The 21306-nt window shown below is 50.5% G+C and overlaps 1 protein-coding gene across 1 annotated transcript in view; it reads right to left on the reverse strand.

The window, feature by feature from the left end:
• The window catches only part of EPAS1 (endothelial PAS domain protein 1), an 84663-nt gene that overhangs the window by 7311 nt on the left and 56046 nt on the right, over nt 1-21306 (reverse strand). Inside the window, exons 5-11 of the mRNA XM_045827459.1 lie at nt 19290-19408; nt 18969-19174; nt 9172-9278; nt 3521-3668; nt 2651-2865; nt 1320-1507; nt 682-792 (exon numbers count right to left, since the gene is read on the reverse strand). Coding sequence (XP_045683415.1) covers nt 682-792; nt 1320-1507; nt 2651-2865; nt 3521-3668; nt 9172-9278; nt 18969-19174; nt 19290-19408 — 1094 coding nt within the window. The remainder of the gene's footprint in view (nt 1-681; nt 793-1319; nt 1508-2650; nt 2866-3520; nt 3669-9171; nt 9279-18968; nt 19175-19289; nt 19409-21306) is intronic.

Genomic DNA, 21306 nt, shown 5'->3' on the forward strand with positions numbered 1-21306 from the left:
CTCACGCCTGGCAGCCTAACGAGACAAGCGGAGGCGCAAGGCAGAACTTCGAACAAATGACCCAGGCTAAGACACACAGGAATGGATGACTTTCCTCTGGGTCTCGTGACACGTGCACCCACCCACCCACCTCAGCCCTGCTCACGTGGCTTTTGCAAGAGCATTTGCCCTTATGTAACAAATGCTTTCCTGAAATGTGACAGGTAAATGAAAATTTATGAATCAGATGCCATTTTTAAATGTACCTGAAATAAAATAGTGTTTCAAAGACTCCTAAGATGATTAAGTTTGTGGAGGAGGGAGTAATTGTTTTCTATGCTTATAAATAGCTTATACTTCTAGATGTCCTTTGTAAATGTTGGGCTTCCTTAAAGCCAAGTTCAGTCGCAGTGTTGGTTTGCACGGGCACCGAGAAAGCTGAGTCAGGAGGGGGTGAACAAGGTGAGAGTTAAAAGCGGAGGAGCCGGGCTCGGTACAGGTAAAGCAGAGGGCGGAAGTGGGAGAAGGGTTCTCCACTGGCTCAACTTCCCCGTGCCCTCGACCTGGTTGGGGACCACGGCCCTGGCCAAGCATCTCCACTGGTCTCTGCCCCAAAGAGGTGAGGCCACAGGAGCAGACGTGGGCCTTTGCCAGCTGTAGCTGGCAGGCACGGCCACCCCAATCTCCTTCATGGCCACCTACCTGGGGGCTGCACTGGTCCTTCGCCTCCGTGTCCATGGCAAAGAGCTTCTCAATCACTTCAATCTTCAGATCATCGTTCAGAGACGTGTAATAGTCTTCAGGGCTGTCGGGCTGGAGCCCAGGAAGGAGAGTGACAATGTCAAGGGTATGACACTAGTCTCCCCAAAGTCCAAGGTGGAAGGAAAAATACATTCTTGGGCCTACAGATCAACTGCACTCCAACTACTGATAGAGGTGCCACTCCTTACAAGCTGTGTGTGTTTGGTCAATTCATCAACTCTCTGAACTTCAGTCTCATAAAACGAGCCTGTCTTGAGGAGTGAATGGGCTGAAGGCCATGGCCAGCAGGGCTGGGGGAACTGCACAGCTCTGCACCCTGAGCTGGGATGAGGCAGGGATGGGGCTCAAAACCGTGCAACTCAGCCGCTGCTTTCAAGGAACTTATTTAGGTGAGGACGGGGATGGGCTGGCTACCGGCAACAAGAACACAGCTCAAATACTTGGCAGGTAAGGGTCGCCATCTCTGGGATAAGTTGAGTAGGAGGAGGGCAGTATTTCTGTCCAGGCCGTCCTGCCACCTGGCAGCGGCTAGAAGGAGGAGCCCACCCTCTCTGTGGCTTCGTCCCAGGGGGGCTCACCGTGGAGCAGCTGCTGTTGGTGGCACTGGGGCTGGTGTTCTCTGGCGCAGCTGCCTGGGGCATGGTGAAGGCAGGCAGGCTCCCGGCCTCGCTCTGGGCACCGTGGATCCTCAGCTCCTCAGCCCATGGCTGGCTGGGGGGCAGGATGGTCTCTCCATAGGCTGATGATTCCTCGAAGTTCTGGTTCCCTGCAGAGACAAGGGTCTGGCTTGGTTAACACCCGCAACCACTGGGCTCACCCCCAGGGCAGAGGAAGCCCACAGGATGCACAGGAAATCTCCACAGGGTCTGGAAGTCATGCCTGGGGCTAGGCCCTCCGTGCTCTGAGGCTTAGGTGGGGCAAAGAGCCCTTTAACTGGGGCTCCTGAGTCAACGTACAGACTCCCTTTCAAGAAGACACCCTCTTGGAGCATTTAATTTTCAGAGACTAATGTATTCGGAGCCACGGTTCCTTGAAGAGCGAACTGCATGTAGATGAGAAGGCCGTGAGAGGTGAGTTGGGTGGTTCACCTGGGTGCTACTGCACAGTGGGGAGGCTGCAACCTCCTGTCCCAGGGCTGCCCTCGACTTGCTGAAGGTACTAGTTTCACGTGGCCTCTCAAGAACACGTGTACAGGGGCCGAGACAGACCAGGGCAGGCACTGCAGCTGCACCTGTGTTCCTTCCGCAGCCGTGGCGAGGCTGCGGGCCGCACACAGGCACACAGAGGGGAGGAAGGGGCCCCCGGGTACACAGTAAGTGCCCCCGGCATGGGAGCAGGAGGCTCTGAAAGCTGTTTCTGTGGCTGTATGGACTCGTGTCTTCGTGGGGTCTGCACACGTTTAAAGAAGTAGTGCCTTTGGGGGCCAAATCTGGGCCTGAACCTTTTCTCCATCCATGTGTCTGGAATTCTTTCTCCCAACATTATTTTAGTTTGGCCCTCTGCCTAAAAAGCAATCTGTCCTTTAGGGGGCAGTCAGAGAGCCGCCCTCTCTGTGAAACTGCCAGCGGCCATGGGGCGGGTCTCTTGCTGTCCCCTCTCTCATCTCAGACTCCCCCCCGCCCTCCTGTGCTGGAGATGTGACTGCTCAGGAGCGAGCCCCCATAACCCCTCTGGGTTCAGCACTTCTCGAGCTCAGGAGTAGAGCGGCCTCACCCCTGGCAGGTGTATGTGTGGTTCTTCTGCGCCCAGCACAGAGTCTGGCCACTAACAGACAATTAATGAGACTCGGGGAAGGAATGGGGGCATCTCTGGTTAAGGAAAGGCTGTGGTCAGGGAGGCCTGTTATGGTAGAAACCTCCCCCACCCCCAGAGGGTTCGACAACCCCCAGCTCAGCTGAGGAGCACCCACCAAAATCCAGAGAAATGATGGCATCTCCCGCAGTGGGGGCCAGCTGGGCCAGCTCCTCCGGCTCCTCCTTCAGCTTGGTGTACAGGAAGTGACTCTGCTCAGAAACAGCCACCTCACCACTGTTGTCAAAGATGCCGTTCACGGCCATCAGGTGCGGCTTGAACAGGGATTCCGTCTGGTCCATGGAGAACACCACGTCATTCTTCTCAATCTCACTGATGGGACAAGAGAGCACTTCAGACCTTCCATGCTTTCTAGCCAAGTCCTGTTGCTCCCCAGGCACAGGGAAACCCCGATGCCCAAGCCTCTTCGCCAAACACGTGGGCACGGACACTGGGTCGTCGTTTTGTAAAGAACCACACAGACAGAAGTTTGGAGCAGAGGGAGCAACATCGGGAGTGCGCTCAGACGAGGAACCTGCCTGGGATGCTGTTTTGTGATCGGATGCTGCGTGGTGTGAGTGGGTCTGAAGGGTTTTGTCTGTTTCACTCTAGCACTGACTTTATCCAGCTTTCCTTCCAGGTGCTGCTGAGTGAGGGTGTTACGTCTGCTTTTCTCAAACCACACGAGTGGTTTTCCCCATTCAAAAAATGCTCATTAAGTGATGACTTTGTTCTGCCTCCCCACATGGGTGAGAGGAATGGCACCAGAGACAGGTGAGGAGAAGGACAAAGCACTGGAAAGGGGACATCCCAAGTGTCCCCCTGCTCCCGAGACACCCACCGTAGCCCTCTGGGTTGTAAGGATCAGCACCGCAGAGAGCTGGCGAAGAGCCTTGGGAGAGGCTGGGCTCTCCCTGGGCCTGCCGTCCTCAGGCTGGGGAGCTGGGGCCCCGCGCACCCCGGCCCCCGCTGGCCCTCGCACGCTCACCTCAGCACGTAGTTCACACACATGATGCACTGGGGCTGCAGGTTGCGAGGGTTGTAGATGACCGTCCCCTGCGTCTCCAGCCACACGTAGCCCCCATGCTTCGCCAGCATCCGGTACTGGCCACTCACCACCTGACCCTTGGTGCACACTACGGGAGGAGAAAGGGGCCTGGGGTCAGGGCCGTCCGGAGAGGAGGGGGGCACTTCGGATCCCGAGACAAGTCTGCTCGCCAACTGGCTCCGCCCTCATTTCCCCCTTCCCCTTTCCCCCTACCTCAGTTCAATAACAGGGGTGCCTGCCCCTTCTGTCAGGGACCAAGGGCTAGGGGCGGGCACTTGCGAGCAGGCAGAGAAAGTCTGGCCTCAGGGCAGCCCTTTGTAGTAGACCCAACAGCAATACTCAGCTTGTGAATAAATGAAGTTTTACAAAAATGATATCCTCGATTGTTCCAGGTCATCTGTTGGGCCTGCCACAAAACTTCTGTGGCCCGTACGTAGCAAAGGCACAGGTAGGGGGCTGGGGCCCCAGCAGCATGCACTCAGCCTCTTCAAAAACCTAAGTCCTTCCCACTCCTTGTCTTCCTAGCTGCCCAGCTAGGCTGCCTGCTTATGATTTCTTTCCAATGCCAGATCATTCAAAATGTTCATGTAACATCTGCGTTTACTGTAAAGACACTGGGGAAGGGCTCCCACAGCCTGGAATGTCCTCCTCCCCAGCCCAGAGTGCTCTCTCTGCTCCCATTGAAAAGGAATCGATAAATCTACTCATGTTAGAATTTCTGGTAGTTTTCTGAACTGCCCCATTACTTTCATTCCTTGGGAATTTGTCCTCCAGAACCCCAACTCAGTGACTCCGCCCCACAAATCATGGAGCATTGGAAAGAGGCGTGGTGGCAGGGTGAAACCGTCTTGCCAGCACGGGGACTTTGGGGAAAGAACAACCCGTCTTGGTATTGGTTTCCTCTCCTGCCAAATGACCACTGATTAAGAAATAATTATTATTATCGTTATTAGGGCCAAATCTGACTTATCAGGTACAAGAAGGTGGGCTCAGTGTCACTGGCACATCCTCCCCAAAGTTACTGACACGGACAGCGTCCAGGCCCCGGGACCTCTGCAGGGCGTGTCTGTAGACAAGGTTGGGGAGGCCCAGTGGGGGAGTATCCAGATTCCCCTACGGGGCTGGTGGGCCACCTCCCCACTCCCCGCCCCTGTGTGGTTGAGAAATGCAGTCTGGTTTGTACTAATGCTGCTGGTCATCCTTTTACATTTGTTTTTCTTGGCAGATATTATCCTCTTCAAAAGTTTAACAAGCACCTCCAAGGTACAGGAAATACCATAACTTGCATGTTTATAGTGGTTTGCAGTGTTCAAAACTATCTCATATGATGAATTCATGTCTGCAAACCGATTCCAACAGCCCCTGGCACATACAGCATCGATAAGGGTTACTGGCCCTGTCTGCACCTCATTTTGGACACAGTAGCACCAGGAGGTATCTATTGCTGTTCCTGCTTCACATCTGAAGAAGCTGAGGCTTGGAACTGTTGAGTGATTTGTTCAAAGGCCCCCTCAGTGGAAACAGTAGACAAGGTTATAGTCCAAATTAAAGACTCTTATCTAAGCTTGTTTTTGTTTAAAGTCAGCTTGAGCGAGGCTTAATTTATGTTCAATTTAAAAATGCACCCAGTTAAGCATCCAGTGCAATGACTTTTGACACCCTTGTAACTATCACCACCCTCAAAGGTATGGTGACTTTTCCACCACACAACCCCATCCAAAAACCCTTGTGTCACTTGACAGTCCATCCCCATCTTCATGCGGTCCTAGGCAGCCCCTGATGCGATTTCTGGCACTAAATGTTGAAACGCCCTCTTATCCATTTGCACACAGTGGGATCACACAGGAGCACGTGCTCTGTGCGTCTGCCTTCTTTGCACTCAGCATGTTTCCCAGATCCCTCCTGCTGTTAAAGGTATTCGTGGTTTGTCCCTTTCATTGCTGAGCAAGGCTCCATTATATGGATGTACCATAATTTACCCATTCACCTGTCAACAGGTGTTTGAGTTGCTTTCAGTGTTTAGTTATTATGAACACAGTTACTATGAACATTGGTGTACCGTGCTTTGTATGGATGTACTTAGCATTTCTTGTAGGGCTGTAATGGCTGGGTCGCATGCTCAGTATATGTTTACTTTATAAGAAGCAGCCACATGATTTTCCACAGTGGCTGTATCATCCTAATCTTTTTCAAAAAAGCCTGTGCTGTAGGGGAGACAGAGATTGTTTCCTTTTAACATAAAGAAACTAAGGCCAGAAGGATGGTGACCTGCTTGACATCGCCCAGGACTAGACGAGTGTCTCGTTGCTCCCAGTCCAACATTCTCCTCCTTCCTCCCCTGGGCCACACACAGCCCACCGGGCAGACTGAGTTTGCTGTTGTCCCTGTCCTGAGCCCTCATGGACTCTCCCACCGAAGAAGTGACTTCTGTCCTCCCTGGTTTCTCTTTATCTGCTCCGCTGAGGGCCCCCCCCCCCCCCGCCGCTGCAGTGAAATGATTCTTGCACAATTTCAAGCAGCTAGAGTTAACTTATTTAGACGGTTCTTAATGCAGTCAAAATTCAGGGCTCTTATTCTTGATTAAACAGTGCAGTAAGCAAAGGTTTTAACTGTATTTCTAGCGATTGCAGGCGTGGGCCTGCTCTGTTGGTGGAATATAATTACACCTGTCTTCTAATCATCTGCTCATTAATGCCAGCCTGGGTGAGGGGCCTGCTACTTGGTAGATAGGCTTTTTATGACCTTTAATTTTGTTTTCCTAAGAGCACATAATGTCCTCACACAACAAAGGAAAAGCACCCCCCCCCAACCAACTGCTCCTGCCTGAGAGTAACAATGTATAAATTATCAATCCATTTGGAAATGATGGCTTTCAATTATCTGAATCTGGCTTGAGGGCTGAGCTTCCCCAGCCATTTCAATGGAAAACGTTCGCAGGATAAGACACATACGTGCGGAAATTCGGATACTGGTGTGTCAGCCGGCCTCAAACCTTGGCCTCCAGCTATGTTGCAGCGTGAGTGTGGGGCTGTGGTGCAACTGTATTTGCACAAACCCAATGGTGGGGGTGGAGAGGGTTTCATTGTAGCCACCACTAACCCAGTTTCCAACCCATGCAGATTTCCCTTTGCTGGATTTGCCGGCTGGCTGGGTCCAAGCCCCTGAGCCCAGAGCAGCTGCACCTGGTTCCACCAGGGGAAGAAGGAGCCCGTGGTCTCCACTTGGGCTGGGAATTACCTGTAAGTGTGCCTAATGCTTAAACACATAGATTCAATAAAAAAAAACACCATCTTTTCCCTGGAGTCAGCAGAAAACTGTGACAAATTTTTATCCCAGCTCTTTTTTCATGAATCAAAGCTTTTCTAAGAAAAAGATAAAACAAAAAAAACCCCTCCTTCTTATATGGCTAGGGAGAAGTCATCATTTCTGTTCCCCTGGATAGCGGTTCCCAGAAGACAAAGTATTATGTCATACTGTCCTCCAAGAATTCCCAGAAACTTTTTTGTTTGTGGCCTGCTTTGACTTCACCCTTGGCTGAGGAGAAAAGCCGGACTTCCCCCCAGTTCTACATCTATAGGAGGGAAGGCCCAGAAAGCCTGGCCCTGGGGAATCAGCAGGGCAGCTGGGCGAGAGCCCAGTTCCCTGAATCCCAATGTCAGGACGCCTTTGGGGCCAGGAACAGCCACAGACTAGAAAAGCACGGGGACCCCAAAGCGAAGGCTGGAACCCCGTCCTGCAATTTCAAAGCTAGGGCAGGCTGGTTGGGCATCTCACCCGTCCTTGTGGGCCGGGCGCACACGAGTGCCTCCGCCTCCCTCCCCATCCCTGGGCCCGTAAATGCAGCTGAGTCTAGGTCATTCGTTTGTTTGCTGGAGAGCATAGTGAGAAGCATTTCTGAGACACCACAAAGGGCCCCGTTTCACTGTCCAGCAGCAGAGAAAGCCGATTGGAAAGAGAAGACCTCACTCTCTTAACAGATTAACTGTGCGCAGATACTGCACGTGGGGCTGCTGATTTGTCTGCTGCTGGACTTTAGCTATCCGACCTTGGGAGAGATGGGTGGAGTTAGGAACAATGGACAAACAGCCGTACTTCCATTTTCTTCGTTGCTACTCCAAGCCACAGCTAATCCTGGGAGCTCAAGACCAGCAGAGCCACTGGGAATCTTCTCAGACTCAACTCTTGGCCCCTCTGTCTGCACCACTGTGGGCACTTAGAGATTCTTTTTCAAATATGTTTTATGCCTTTGGGTTTACCATTCATTTAGTGCCTGTGCTGTAGCTAATGCTATGCTCGATACCGTGGCTGAAGGTATGAGCTGCTGGCCTCCCTTGGAGTCTCAGCCCTCCTTTCCCCTCTGAAATGAGACCCCTTAGGGCAGGGATCAATCCTGTCAGGTTCTGTGTCCCCCAGTGGACCAAGAATAGAGGCATAAACCCAGAGTCCTTGCATGTTGGCGGGCTGTACGGACTCAAGAAAACTGTCTCGGATCACCTGCAGACGGGAAGCCTGACTGGGAATATGACCAAGTGAATGAAACAGAACTGCCCTGTGCAATATGGGAGCCACTAGCCGAGGGTAGCTATTTATTTATTTAGTCTTCACTCGAGGATGTGTTGACTGATTTCAGAGAGAGAAAGGGAGAGGGAGGGGAGGAGAGAGAGAGAGAAAGAAACATTGATCGGTTGCCTCGCACATACACCTTGACCAGGATCAGGCCCACAGCCTTCTGGTGTCTGGGACGACACCCCAGCAAATTGAGCCACACAAGCCAGGGCAAGTGTAGCTACTTAAATGGAATTAAAATAAAAAAAATTCATCTCCTCGGCTGCTCTAGACATATGTCAAGTACGGCAGAGGCAGCACGTGAAACAGGAAGGTGTAGAACATTCCCACTGCAGAAGGCTGCACTGGACAGTCCTGTTCTGGAATCCCTTCGTAACTCGGGCTTCTTTCAAGCTGCCAAGCACAGTTTCCGTGTGACGTCCCCGAGTTGCCTACACAGCCTCTCCCACTGAGCTCCCTTGTCCAGCAGGCAGGCTCCTGGAGCACCATCGGTTGTGTTTGTGCCCTCCCGCCCTCCCTGCTGTTTAATCCTCCCCTGTCTCTTCAGGAGTCTGACTCAGGCGCCCTAGCCTCTCCTTTTCTGAACTGCCCCGGCCCTTCTCTTCTCTGATGAATGTGCTTGCTTCTGTAGCACATACCCCAAGGGGATCACCCTCTCGTGTTACCCTTTGCAGGGCTGCTCCACAGGGCTGTGCAGCCTGCTCACCCTGTGTGCAAGGGTGCTCAGTGGAAGTGGTATGTCGGGGCTGAGATTCAGCCCACCTTCTACTACCTGAGCTCTGTGGCTGGACGTGGGTGTGCCACTCTGGGGGAAGAAGCCTTTTTGTCATTTTCATGAAGGTGTCATACAGGCTGGTGGCAGCCTTGGTTATCTAACCATCCTGAGCGTGTGAGTCTCTCAGCTACACAGGGCACTGGCTCGGTGAAGGAAGGGACCGGCTCTCCTCCTGTCTCACCGTCATGCACCACTCAGGGCCAAATTCCATAGACACAAGGGAGCCACCCAGGATACCCCAGGGACTTACGGTTCTGGTGACTTTTGGTCATGTTCTCTGAGTCCAGTGCATGGTAGAACTCATAGGCTGAGCGGCCAAGTAGCTCCTCTGGGTGGTAACCAATCAGTTCTGTGATTCTGAATTAGAAAAAAAAAAGAAAGAAAAGCATGTAGGGAAGAGAAGCCATATAAATGTGGACAGGGGCTCAAGGAGCTAAATCCAGAAGGTAAATCAAATGCACACAACCAGATGAAAACACCACAGGCTTCCTGGTCACACCATTCACGCAAGCAAAAGACACATGGTGGCCGACCTGCCACTGTGGACCTGCCCAGCCCCCACTCCTCCTGCCCTTTCCTGAAGTCACGTTGGGGGAGAAAGGAACTGTGGCTCCCTGGGGGGCTCCCTGCCCCCAGCCCTAATGTACCCATGTGCCTGATCGCCAACAACCGCGGAAGGGCTCTCACCAGCCTCTCTCCACCCCCCAGATTTTGCAGATGAGGGAGTAGAGACCCAGGGAAGGCAGACAATTTGCTGATGTCCACATGTGTCTAAGGACAGAGCCAGCATGAAAACCAGGGCCTCCTGACTACTAGATCAAGCTTAATCTAGTAGAAGGTGATAGAAATGAAAAATGAAAATTACGTGGCCTCTAGTGGGGAAAAGCATGGGGGTGACCTCCGTCTGCGTGAACCACACAGTGAGGAAGAACTGGGGACAGGGAGAATCCCTTCTGTGCTGAGGGCTTCACTCCTCTGGGTGCTTCTCATGTTCTGCCTGGTGACCGCAGACTCCTCTTGGACATGGGGTCTGCCTTCCATGGGTTCTTCCACTTGTCCCTCTCTATTTTGAGGGAAGGAAGGAGAGCAGAGGGTACTGAGAGGAAGAAATAGAAAGTCATAGTCATAGAAAGGTGCCTCCTCATTGCGTTCTGCCATGAACTTGCAGCTCTGAAATGACAGGGCTTGACTCTCCTGCATGTGTCTTGCTTCATCCTGTAAGGCGTCTGGTTTTGATGGAAAGTGGGCAGATGAAAGGCAGAGATGGAGAACCCTAAGAATCACTTAATGGTCCAGGGACCCTTTGGTCTGTGCTGGAGCCATCGAAATGAACCAGCCCTGCCCAAGAACCCCCAGATTAGCCACATTCCCATGTTATACCTAAATGTTATTTTTTGTAACCTTTGTTATTTCACATTTTTCTTCTAATGGGCTTGTTAGCCCATTCTTCTAATGGTCCTTCATTAATCATATGTTAGAAGTGATGCTGTTGTAATCATTCCAAGCTCTGTTTCAGAAAGTGTGACTTCTAGGTACAGCCCCATCATTTATCGTCTATGTTGGAGATGAATCACAGGGAGAGGGAAGCAGACACAGTGTCTCTACTCTCCTCCCCCAAAGGGGTTTCCATACATCTATCAGAAGAAATCATCGCAAAATATTGTCTCCATCCTGTCTCTCCCCTATTTAAGCATCTACAACTTTCCCTATTTCCAACCATATCAGGAGTAAATAAATGCTGCCTAACTTCCAAGTCCCCCCGGAATCTAGTCTCCAGCTTCCATGCAATTTGATTTTCAGCTAACCTTCAGCAGGTCTTGTACCCGCTGCCCTGGTGGGCCCCTCTCTTCGCAGTCCCCCACTCCTGGTGAACTTGTTCTTGCTGCAGAACTTTGATGCCCTTGTCCTCCTCGCCCTTCTCTGTTCTGACTATCACAGGGTCAGCCCAGGGCCTCACCATCTCCCTGGAGCTCTCTCCAGTTCCTCTAGCCCTTGCCAATGTCACTTCATAAAGTCCTTACAGGCAAACACAGTGTCACAGAGGATTATGTGTTTGTCTCTCCACATCCTACCTAGGCTGTCAACCCCTGAACTCAGGGACCGCTTTCTCCTTCAGCGTCCCCTACATGGGTAAATACTTGAGTAGCTCACTGGTGGACTGATTCTCTCTTAGGACCTAAGGCACCACCAGAGCCCAGTCTGTCCCTGCACTGCTAAGGAACCCGGGCGCCCATTCTCACTTTCCTCCTAGAACATGATTAACTGCCTCAGTGCGTGCTGGTGCGCACACACACACAGCTCTCAGCAGAAACCCTCATGATGCTTACTCCATCTTCATTCTGGAGGGTGTGTCCGGTGTTGATGTGGGCAGAGAACAGGCAGGTTCTCTGCCTAGGGGAGGCTTGGGGATCAAAGCCTTTGTCATACAAGGGACAGCCCAACAGGGCTGAGCAGCTTAGGTCTCAGATCAGACAAGATCGGTGCGTTCAGGGTAATATGGCCTCACACTATTGATGTAGCCACTGTGGAAAGCAGTATGGAGATCCCTCAAAAATTAAAAATGGATCTGTGTTTGGCCCGGCGAACCCACTTCTGGGAATATATCTGAAGGAACCCGAAATGCTACTTCAAAAGAACATCAGCACCCCTGTGTTCATTGCAGCATTATTGACAATCGCCAAGATATGGAAGCAGCCCAAGTGTCCATCAGTAGATGAGTGGATAAAACAACTATGGGACATTTACACAATGCAATTCTACTTAGCCTTAAAAAAGAAGAAAAGTTTACCTATTGCAACAGTATGGATGGACCTAGAGAAGATTACGCTAAGTGAAATAAGCCAGGCAGAGGAAGACAAATACTATATGATTTCACTCCTATGTGGAATCTAATGAACAAACTGACCTAACAAGGAAAATGGTGACAGGCTCATAGATGGAGAGCAGATGACAGCTAAGGGGAGGGGGAGGGGAGGTCAGGGGGTGGAGGGATTGAGCAAAAAGGAAAAAGGACTCAAGGACATGAACAACAGTGTGGTGACTGCTGGGGTGGGGTATAAGGGGACTAAATGGCAATGGAAAAAATACAATAAAAAGGAGATAAAAGAGCTTGGGTCTCAGCTGACTCAGCCCAGTGGAGATTCTCCAGTGCGATTCCACCAGCTCACGTGTGCCAGAGCTGGCCTTGGACCAGGAGGACCTGGCCCCTCACTTGGTCTTGAGCAGAGTCTCCGAACTCATCAGCAATGGACATGTTCCTTGTCACCCTGCTCCCAGGGCTGGTGCCCAACAGCACCTTACTGGAGGTGGAGCCTCAGGAGGACAAGGAGACGTAGAACAGTGCTGGCCCTTCCTTTTCCACAACCAAGTAGCTTGTCTGTCAGGCTCAGGGCCTTTCCAGCTTGGCCCGGGGATCAGAGCTGCACAGCCGGCCCTGCCCACGGTGGCCAGCCACATACGGGCTCCCAGGTTTGCCAGAGAAGTGCTTCCTGTCCCGGACCGGTCAGAAAGGGGGCTGTTCTGCGAGAGATTGGATTCTCCTCCCTCAAGAAGTTCAGTTTTCTTTCACGACTGGAATCTTCAAATTAAAATGTTCTCAGCCGGTGTTTGTCACGATCAGCCTCAGAACGTGCCACCCATTTGAAGGCGCACAATGGGCAGGTTCTGGGAGCGGACAAACGGACCTGACTTCGGGGGAGCCAGCTGTCTCCCCCCGCCCCCCGCCCCCAGCAGCCTTCATTTGTCTTGTCAGTGAAAATAAATATTTAACGTCTCCTTCTTCGTTCCTTTAAACAGACTGTAAAAACTGGGAAATACGCATCCCGCGAACACAATGGAAGAACATTCAAGTTGTCCGACTTCACAAAGCCAGGAAGCCCCGACTTACAGCTGATGGCCATTGGCCCTCCTCCGCAGGCACGCCGACGCCAGTGGGAGGTTAACGAACCAGCTTGTTTACACGGCTGCACAGCGCAGAGCAGAGCAGAGCGCCCGCTAGTTTCCCGGGGTCCCCCAGACGCCTCCAGAGCGGGGCTGTGGGAGCACAGCTTCATCTGCTCTCTCTAACGGGGGCAGAGAAACTTGGTTTTCTTCCTCATTAAGAGCCCCTGTCTCACTGGGGCAAAAAAAAATCAGGTTGGGGTCACGTATAAATTTAAAAAGTTCTGTTTGCAGAGAAGAGGGAAATGTAAAAGGGCACCACTTACAGGTTTCGGAAATGAGAATAACAGTCCCTCTCTAATAATAAAGGGGAACAAGAAACAGATCAAGGATGAGGTGGGGAGGGAGATGGAGACATTGGCAGTCACAGGAGGCAGAGGAAGAAGGAAGAAAAAGAGGAAAAAAATACAGAGGAAAAAACAGCTGTTAAATTCTGAAGTTAGCGTCACTCCACTACATGCATGGGCCGAACCACCAGGCCTGGATTCCCGAGTTGGACAATGTAACAGGCCTTCACAATGTAAGGTGACAGCTGCTCACTGCTCTCCGGTTGCTCTTGCCCCTCGGAAACGTTCAGAGGCCCTTTACCACGCAGACTACCTGTGACCGAGTGCCAGGAAGAAAACCATTCCCCAGGCTACAGTGTCGGTGCCGTCACCCGGTGAGGCAGTGGGGACTAAGAGGGCTTGCTCCTCTTCCCCCTGGTGACACTGCCGAGTGCCATGCCCGGGGGCCAGCAGCAGGCTCCCTGACTTGGGGCCACTGCCTGGAGTCGGCCGAGGTCTGACTGCAGTCCTTGCCCCTGTCCCCCACACGAGTAAAGGATTTGCTAAGCAAATTAGTCCTGAAAAACAAGACGGGTTAGACTATTTAAACTATGAAAGAGGATAAAAGTTTTAAGTACTTTATAACCACCTATTTGTTTTTCAAAGAATGCATCTGCTAATAAACCAAACTCCTATTAAAGTCTGCTTTCTTTCCTCCCACCCACCCTTCCTGCAGTGGCCTCTCGGAGGCAACACGGGTTTGACCCAGTTTGGTTCTTGAATGCGCATGTCGGCTTTGAAATGGCATTTCCTAATATCCAGACTACCCACTAACTCGGATGCCGATGCCTTTCGTTTTAATGCATTTTGATCCAGATTTTGTTTGTTTTGAACAGTAGCACTTTGACCCCTGTGCTTTTCTGGAATATTACACGGTATGTGAAATCTATACAAACAGCTCTGCAGGTAATGGGCAATCAGTTTCCAGCCCATCAGTGTGATGTATTAAGAGCTGGTTAATTTATTCACAGGAAGGCGGCCCTGGCCCAGTCTTGGACTCACCCTGCTCCCAGTGCCACCAAACCCTCATTCATCACCCTGGCACCCACACACAGAAAAAATTTGCTGGGCGCTGTAGTGAGAGAGAAGCAGATCATGTAGAAGGAATACCTTTTGAATTGCAAGGTCTAACAAACTTTGAAATAAATTCCAAAGAGCATCTGTAGAGCTGCCCCTTTCAGGGAGTATTTCAAGTAGACTAGATTAGACAGGATGACATGTAAGCATTCTTCACATACATGCTCAGCCTCTGTTAGGCTGACCTCAGAACTCTGTCCTTCGCAGGACGCACAGGTGCACACGGGCAGCATTTAACGTTCCTTCTCACCCAGGGGTTTAAAGAAACACGTGTACCTTCTTGCAAAGATGTGTTGACAAAGGCTAATTAGGGAAAAGGCAAAAATACTTAGAATAGACTATAGATTAAACTAAAAAAAGTACATGCAATGTATTAATCTGAAAGATCACCTTATATTTAAAAAATGTCACCCATTCTTTAAAAAAGTAAAGCAAAACAATATTTACTAAATGTATCTCCATAGGCAATGAAAGTATATAATCTGAACCTATTCAGTTTATTAAGCTTCTGACATTATTATGCCCTATGCTGTCTTAATTCAGTAACCGAACAGGGCTGCCCTCAAACTCTTTGCCTGTAAAGATTACACGACCCTCTTTGTTAATTTCAATTTTTTATGGTGATTTTGATGCCTTCCCCCTGTCCTACCTCCAGTGATACTGATATCATCCACATAATTTGCTTTTATAACTTACTTCAAAGATAGAGGAAGACTCATAAAACTTGACAGAATCACGGAGGGATTATGTGCAATACAGATTTTTCCCTACCCTCCTCCACGGTTTGGCTTCCTTCCCAGTTAGTCTCTTCCACCACTAGATGGCACCTCCACCTGAATGGGGGAAGCACCCTGTTTTAAAGTTAAACCGCTTGGGAACATATTTTGTCTTCCTTTTGGGTGAATGGAATGCTCTGTGTTGTACCATTCACCACGGTTGCATTAAGTTGCTCATGTATCAAACTGGAAACTCATCTCTTTTACTTCTTCAATATAAAAGTCTCTGGCACAGGATTAGACGCATAGCAGATGCTCAGTAAATAAGAATCTACTAATTGGTTGCTCAGTATTTTAGGAAACAGAGAAGGAATGGAGATGAGATCATTAACGACACTGGTAGCTGGGACACTCTTTCCTCAGCCTTATTACTCAGCTCGACTCTCCGTGTGCAGAGCAGTCGACTGTACCCATGTAATGGAGATCGACGTGTATCAATTGTTACAGAGTTCCCTTAAAAAATGTTCACGTGTTTCAGATGGTTAATGTGGGACTTACTATGGTCCTCTGACCCTGTATTACAAGGCGCAGGACAGACGCATTTTGAATCATCTGCATGCCTTCCCTCAGTTTCAGGCGTTTCAGGTTGAACTGATTTTGAAAACTTGAGCATTAGACACCATTAGAGCCCTCTTTTCTTTCTTCTGGTTAAAATGTCTCTTCCCCTTTTCCTCTCTGTTCCCCCTTCTTTCTTTCCCCCGTGACCATTTTTTGGTCATTGTTTGATTATGTCTGTGATCTCAATGCATATAAGAAAAAGTACCAAACGGTCCCCAAAAGTGATTTTTTTAAGATTCTGATTGCCTGACATTTTCATGAGATTCTGATTTTCCTAACAGGAAAACAGTTCCTTTGTGAAAACTCCTAGCCCTTAGTGGGTGTCAGAAGTCATTAAATCTAGTGAGTTCTGTGATTAAAGTGGAAAGCCTGCCCTCCCCCCAAATTGGCTATCCTGTACAAGTGTTGGTTTTTGAAATGCTGATCTTGGAAGGGTATTAAGGAGAGTGTGTGTGTGTGTGTGTGTGAGAGAGAGAGAGAGAGAAAGAGAGAGAATGCATGAGAGAATGAGACTATGAATTTGCTTTTCCTTATCCCAATACAAACAATGAAAACAAAGCAAGCTACCAAAACTAAAAAATACCAGTCCTATCAAAGCAACAGAGAAATAACACTTAGGGATTAAGGACTTAAAATAGTAACTTTATAGATAGTCTAAGCCATGTCTGTGCCCTTGTTCACTAATCTGCTAATCAGTTAAACACAACTTCTATGTAGCCCAGCATTCTGTGTCTTCAAATACCTCTGCACTTATCTCTCCGGCACCACTGAACACAGAGTTGGGCTATGTAATTAGGTTTCGTGAAAGGCAAGATTCTGCTGAAAGTGCACTGTGTCCAGCAGAACTTACACGCAGCGTCAGCGTCCGCGCTCTGAGTCACAAGCCCTGCATCACAGCTCTCTTCAGGCCGTATGGCCTCTGCCTACCAGCCTGGACCCAACTAACCAATAAGCACGGGCCACAACCCTTTCTGTGTCCCTTTCCTCTTCAGCCACCCGCAGGTCCCCAGTTCCTCACAGGTTTCTCCCTCTCCTCTTTGATCCAAAGGTTGGTTGCCTGCAGGAAATGACCTGAGATGCATTCAAAATGAGATCATGAATAAAGAATAACTTCTAATTACCCTTTTCAGAGGAGTTTTCTCCTTCACTTTAACAAGGATCCAAGTCTTAAGCTTAAAAAAAATTCCTCTCCTCTATTATCTAGGAATGACAAGCTATTTTCTGGGACAGTACGGTTTCTCCAGTACGTGTGGGGGACGGGGGACGTGCTGCACTCCGTGGGGCTGCCCCCAGCGCTGTGGATGCCCCCAAGCTGCACGGCGAGTGCACTGAAGCCAGAGCCGCATGGGCTCCGCGGCGGGATTTCCCTCGCCCTCTCGGAAGACTGCGCAGAGGGGGTGCACGCTACAAAACTGTCTCCTGCCAAGAACATTCATTTGAATGGGAAGCCTGAATCTGATAAATATTACACTCACACGGATTTCTCTGGTGCCTGCCTTTGGAACAAGCATTGCCTTTAATCATCATCCTCATTACAATAATAACAGGACTAACGACTATAATTAATGCTGACTATGTCAGTTCCAGGGCAAAAGTCTTCATACATGACATGTCCTCCCTATGAGGTTAGAGCACTTCTTTCTACTTATATAACCACCCGCTACCTCCAGGAGCCTTGGGTCCTGGCACTGTGGGGGCCAGGAATGACTCCAGGATACTGTTACAAACATTTTTTAATGGTCCTGGAGTGGTGGCCAATTCTAAGAGGCACCAGCCAACATCAGGTTAGTTTAGGATCAGGGGAAAGAAAGTCAGCCTTGCCTGGAAAGGAGGGCCCCACCCATAAAGAGAGCTAGGGCACCCTGGATGTCTGGTGGGTGCGAGAAAGGTGGGTGGGGCCGGGAAGGCTGAGCAGGAGCTGTCTTCTGGGCTTCGGTGGCTTTCTGCTGGCTAGGAGAGCAAAGCAGTGTCTTGCTGGCTGTCTCTCCTTCTTCCAGGCCCCCAGCCACTACCTGCCTCCAGCAGTGGTCTTGGCTTCTGGACTTTAGTGGGGGAACTTGCTTTGGGGGAGGACAAGGACAGAGAGACAGAAGGAGTAACAAAAAGCTTCCCATCAGTTGTGGTGCTTGTACTTTTCAAAGGACATTCACAGTCATTTTACAAGTGCCCTGTAAGGCAGGTTGAGAAGGCACCGTCATCTCCATCTCAGACAGCGGGAAGTTGAGATCTTAGGGTTTGTTGAGAAACCCTAGCGGTAAAGAGTAACCACAAAAACTGTGACTCTGGAAGGAAATGGTGACTCTGGATACTGCAGAGGGCTGAGGTCAGGCCGAGCAATCCCTGCCCCAAGGGGCATATCTGGAACACACTGATCAGTAAGCTACAGTGGCATATACTTGATGCAGGCTGACCCGGGCCCAGTCGCGTCTCCTGGCTTTTCCTTTCTTCCTGATGGTGGTCCTTGCTCAGGGCATCTATTTCCCCCCATCTTCCTTTTGTGCTCTCGTCCTCCCACATTCCCATTGCCAGGACGCAGCGGGGAGGGTGGAGGCGGGGCAGTGGGGCAGTCAGGAACTCTAACAGCCCCTCCCGGGCCTCCCTCAGCAACCCAAGCCCTGAGCTAAGAACTAGAGCTGACGCGGCTTGCGTGTGCAGTCTTAGGCACTCTTTGGGTGACTTTGATAAAGAAACCAGTTAGGGTGGGAATAACAGGTAACACTGAGCATCTCCCATTGGATGTGAACCCAGGCTGTCTCACTGCAGAGTTGATGTTCTTAACTTAAGAGAATTTCCAGCTGGGCCTGGCTTTGGGGGTTAGTGTCTGGCTTAGGTCCCTTCATCAAAAAGTCTTCAAAACCAGGCTGGACAGTGACCAGAAGACAGGTGACGAGGAGGAGCAAAGACTGAAGGAAGAGCTCAGTAAAGGAAGAGAATACGCGCAGACCATGTAGCCAGGGGGTGATCTCCAGGCCAGAACCTCAGCTCCCAGCTGGCGCCTGAGTGCTGATGGAAATCTCTCGCAACTCATCTGATCTCCCGGGGAAGCAGACTGGCCTGGAAATTTCCTCGGGAGCCTGACACATATGCGGAGGAATGCACACATCATAGCCATCGACAGTGTCAGGAGTCATGCACCAGAGCAGCTCTGCAGGCAGACCCCAACGCTGACACTGCATCAGCGGGGACTGCCAAACACGGTGTCAGGAGTCCCTCAGCGGCACGGATAGGGTGAAAGGGGCGCAGACCCACAACTGGCACCCAGCAGCACAACCCATGTGCACCCCAGACCTGTGCTTTTATCACAGACACAGCCACTCACACACATGCAGGGAAGAAACACTCTGCCCACAGCCCACACTGCCGGGCCCAACCTGTCGTCGCAGTAGGTGAACTTCATGTCCATGCTGTGGCGGCTCAGGAAGGTCTTGCTGTCCAGGGGGATGTCCATGTGGGACGGGTGCTGGATGGGCTCACACATGATGATGAGGCAGGAGAGCAGGGGCTCCTTGTAGCCGCAGAGACTGCTGTGAGGGGCGCAGTTGTTGTAGACCTTCACCTGGCCGGTGCAGTGCAGGACCTGGAGACCAGCCGGGGGGCGGGGGGTTCAGATGTGGGGCTGAGAGCAGGGTGCAGCGGGGGGAGGGCAAGAGGGGCACCGCTGGGGCTCCCTCCTGTGCCTGAGGCTGTCCTACCTTCCAGGTGGCGGACTTGAGGTTGACGGTTCGGCCCCTGTTGGTCACTGTGCACTTCATCCTCATGAAGAAGTCCCGCTCTGTGGACAGGTCTTTGCTTTTCTTCCCAAAACCAGAGCCTGGATGGGGAAGGGTGGAGGGAACCAGCTGGATTTAGTTTTTCATTTAGATACAGAAGAAGGACCCAGTTGCCGTGTTGTCTGCGCAATGTATTGTTTGTATTTCTCAACTATCTGCTCTTTTAGCACCTGCCAGGAACACTGAGTACCATCCTGGCCTATGGACAAAGCTTTCTCCCCTCCAGCTCGCCTCCCCAACTGGAGTACAAGCAGTGAAAGGGTAGGGGTATAACACTGTTCTGTTTCCATTGCGCCTAGCCTGTGGTCAGTGGTCCCTTCAGAGCAGCAAGGGAATGCATGACATTAGCCATAATCTCAGCTAATCTCTGCTGGGGCAGGTCCGGGCTCCCCAGGAGGAATTCCAAAAGACAGGCTGGGTGAGACCACAGCTACTGCAAGAGGATAAACTTCTCAGATTAGAATGTCCCTCAGACACTCCTGTCTTTTCCTCATTCCTGTCCCACAGGAATTTGAACTTCCTTGTGCCCTATTTTCAACCAGTAATGGCTGCATTCAGGATAATGTACCATCAGCTTTCTCCCTAAAGTGATGTATGTCCAGCTCAAAGAGACCGATGGTAGAAATCTCCTGGGATTTGGTGAGCAAGTCCACGCTGAGAATTGACTCAACATGGATATCCTTTCTCACCCAGAATTAAATAAATCACCAAGACAAACAATATAGCTTCCTTCCTTATAGTTTCCCAATAGCCTGCCTGTTCAGAACTTTCTCCACTTTGTAAAACAAAAGTGACAAATGCAGTAAGTGTCATCTGAGCCCCTCGTCCATGTCTAAATTCTGCCTAGCCCACCATCCCCATCCTGGGCCCTCCCAAGGTGCACGCCTGCTCCTGCCCAGCACCAGAGAACGACCCAGAGCCGTGAGTCAAACACTCAGACCCCTCCCTCCCAGCACGGCCACCAGCCCCAGCACCGCCACCTTCAGAGGCTGGGATTTACTTAACTATCATATCCCAAAGGTCTTTGTGTCCAGTGAATCATGTTGCCTTTAATCTACCTTAAACATCCCTAGGAGAGCCACTAAGTAATGGACCAAATGGTAGATCTTTTTTTTTTTTTAAGAAAACATATCCCTCCATCATGATCATAAAACCATGCCTTCCATACTTGATGTTTCTTACAATTTAAATTTTTATAGGTGGGGTTGCCATATCATGAGATATTCTTGTATCTCGGGGCCTGGACTGACTACTAGGGCTGGTTCAAGTGTTGGTGATGAGAGTGCCTGTGGCCTGGGTTATTACTATGGTGGCCTGCTGACTTGTTAGCCTCTGGATTCTCGCATTCTGCCATTTGATTAATCTTTCTAAATATAGCGCCAATCAGATTACTCCACCCCTGCTCAAAAACCTTCAATAGCACCCTTCTGTCTGCAGGATAAAGTTCGAGGCCCTCCACCGGGCCTTCAAAGTTTTCTGCAATCTGCCTCCTGGTCTTATCTCCCTCTAGGTGCTCGCATTAACCCTCTGCTTCCAGATTATGAGTCCACTCAGGTCGGCACCTTCAATAAGGATCTGCTTGCTGACTTATTGAGTTTGACCCCAAGTCCTTGCTACATGGACCAAGAGACCTAAAGTTCTACCCAGATAAATAGACTGGGATCATGCTGTAAATCATGGCACTTGAGAGCTGGAAGGTTCTAGACTTTGCCTGGTCCAATACTGTCTTTTTGAAAAGAAAGACTCCAAGGAACCAAGCAGTGAGGTAACTTGGTTCAGGTCACATGGTCAGACTGAGACTAAGGTCAGTGGCTGAATGGAGGCTGAGAACCCAAGGGCCCAAGAGTTTCTGGAGCAGAAGATGTAAGAGACCTTGGTTTTCTTAGGCTTCAAGCACCTGCTTTAGAAAGGGATTCAGAAAGGCTGGTAGCCCCTTCCC

This window comes from Phyllostomus hastatus, unplaced genomic scaffold (assembly GCF_019186645.2).
Source record: "Phyllostomus hastatus isolate PE091 unplaced genomic scaffold, TTU_PhHast_1.1 phas_scaffold_78, whole genome shotgun sequence".
NCBI lineage: Eukaryota > Metazoa > Chordata > Mammalia > Chiroptera > Phyllostomidae > Phyllostomus > Phyllostomus hastatus.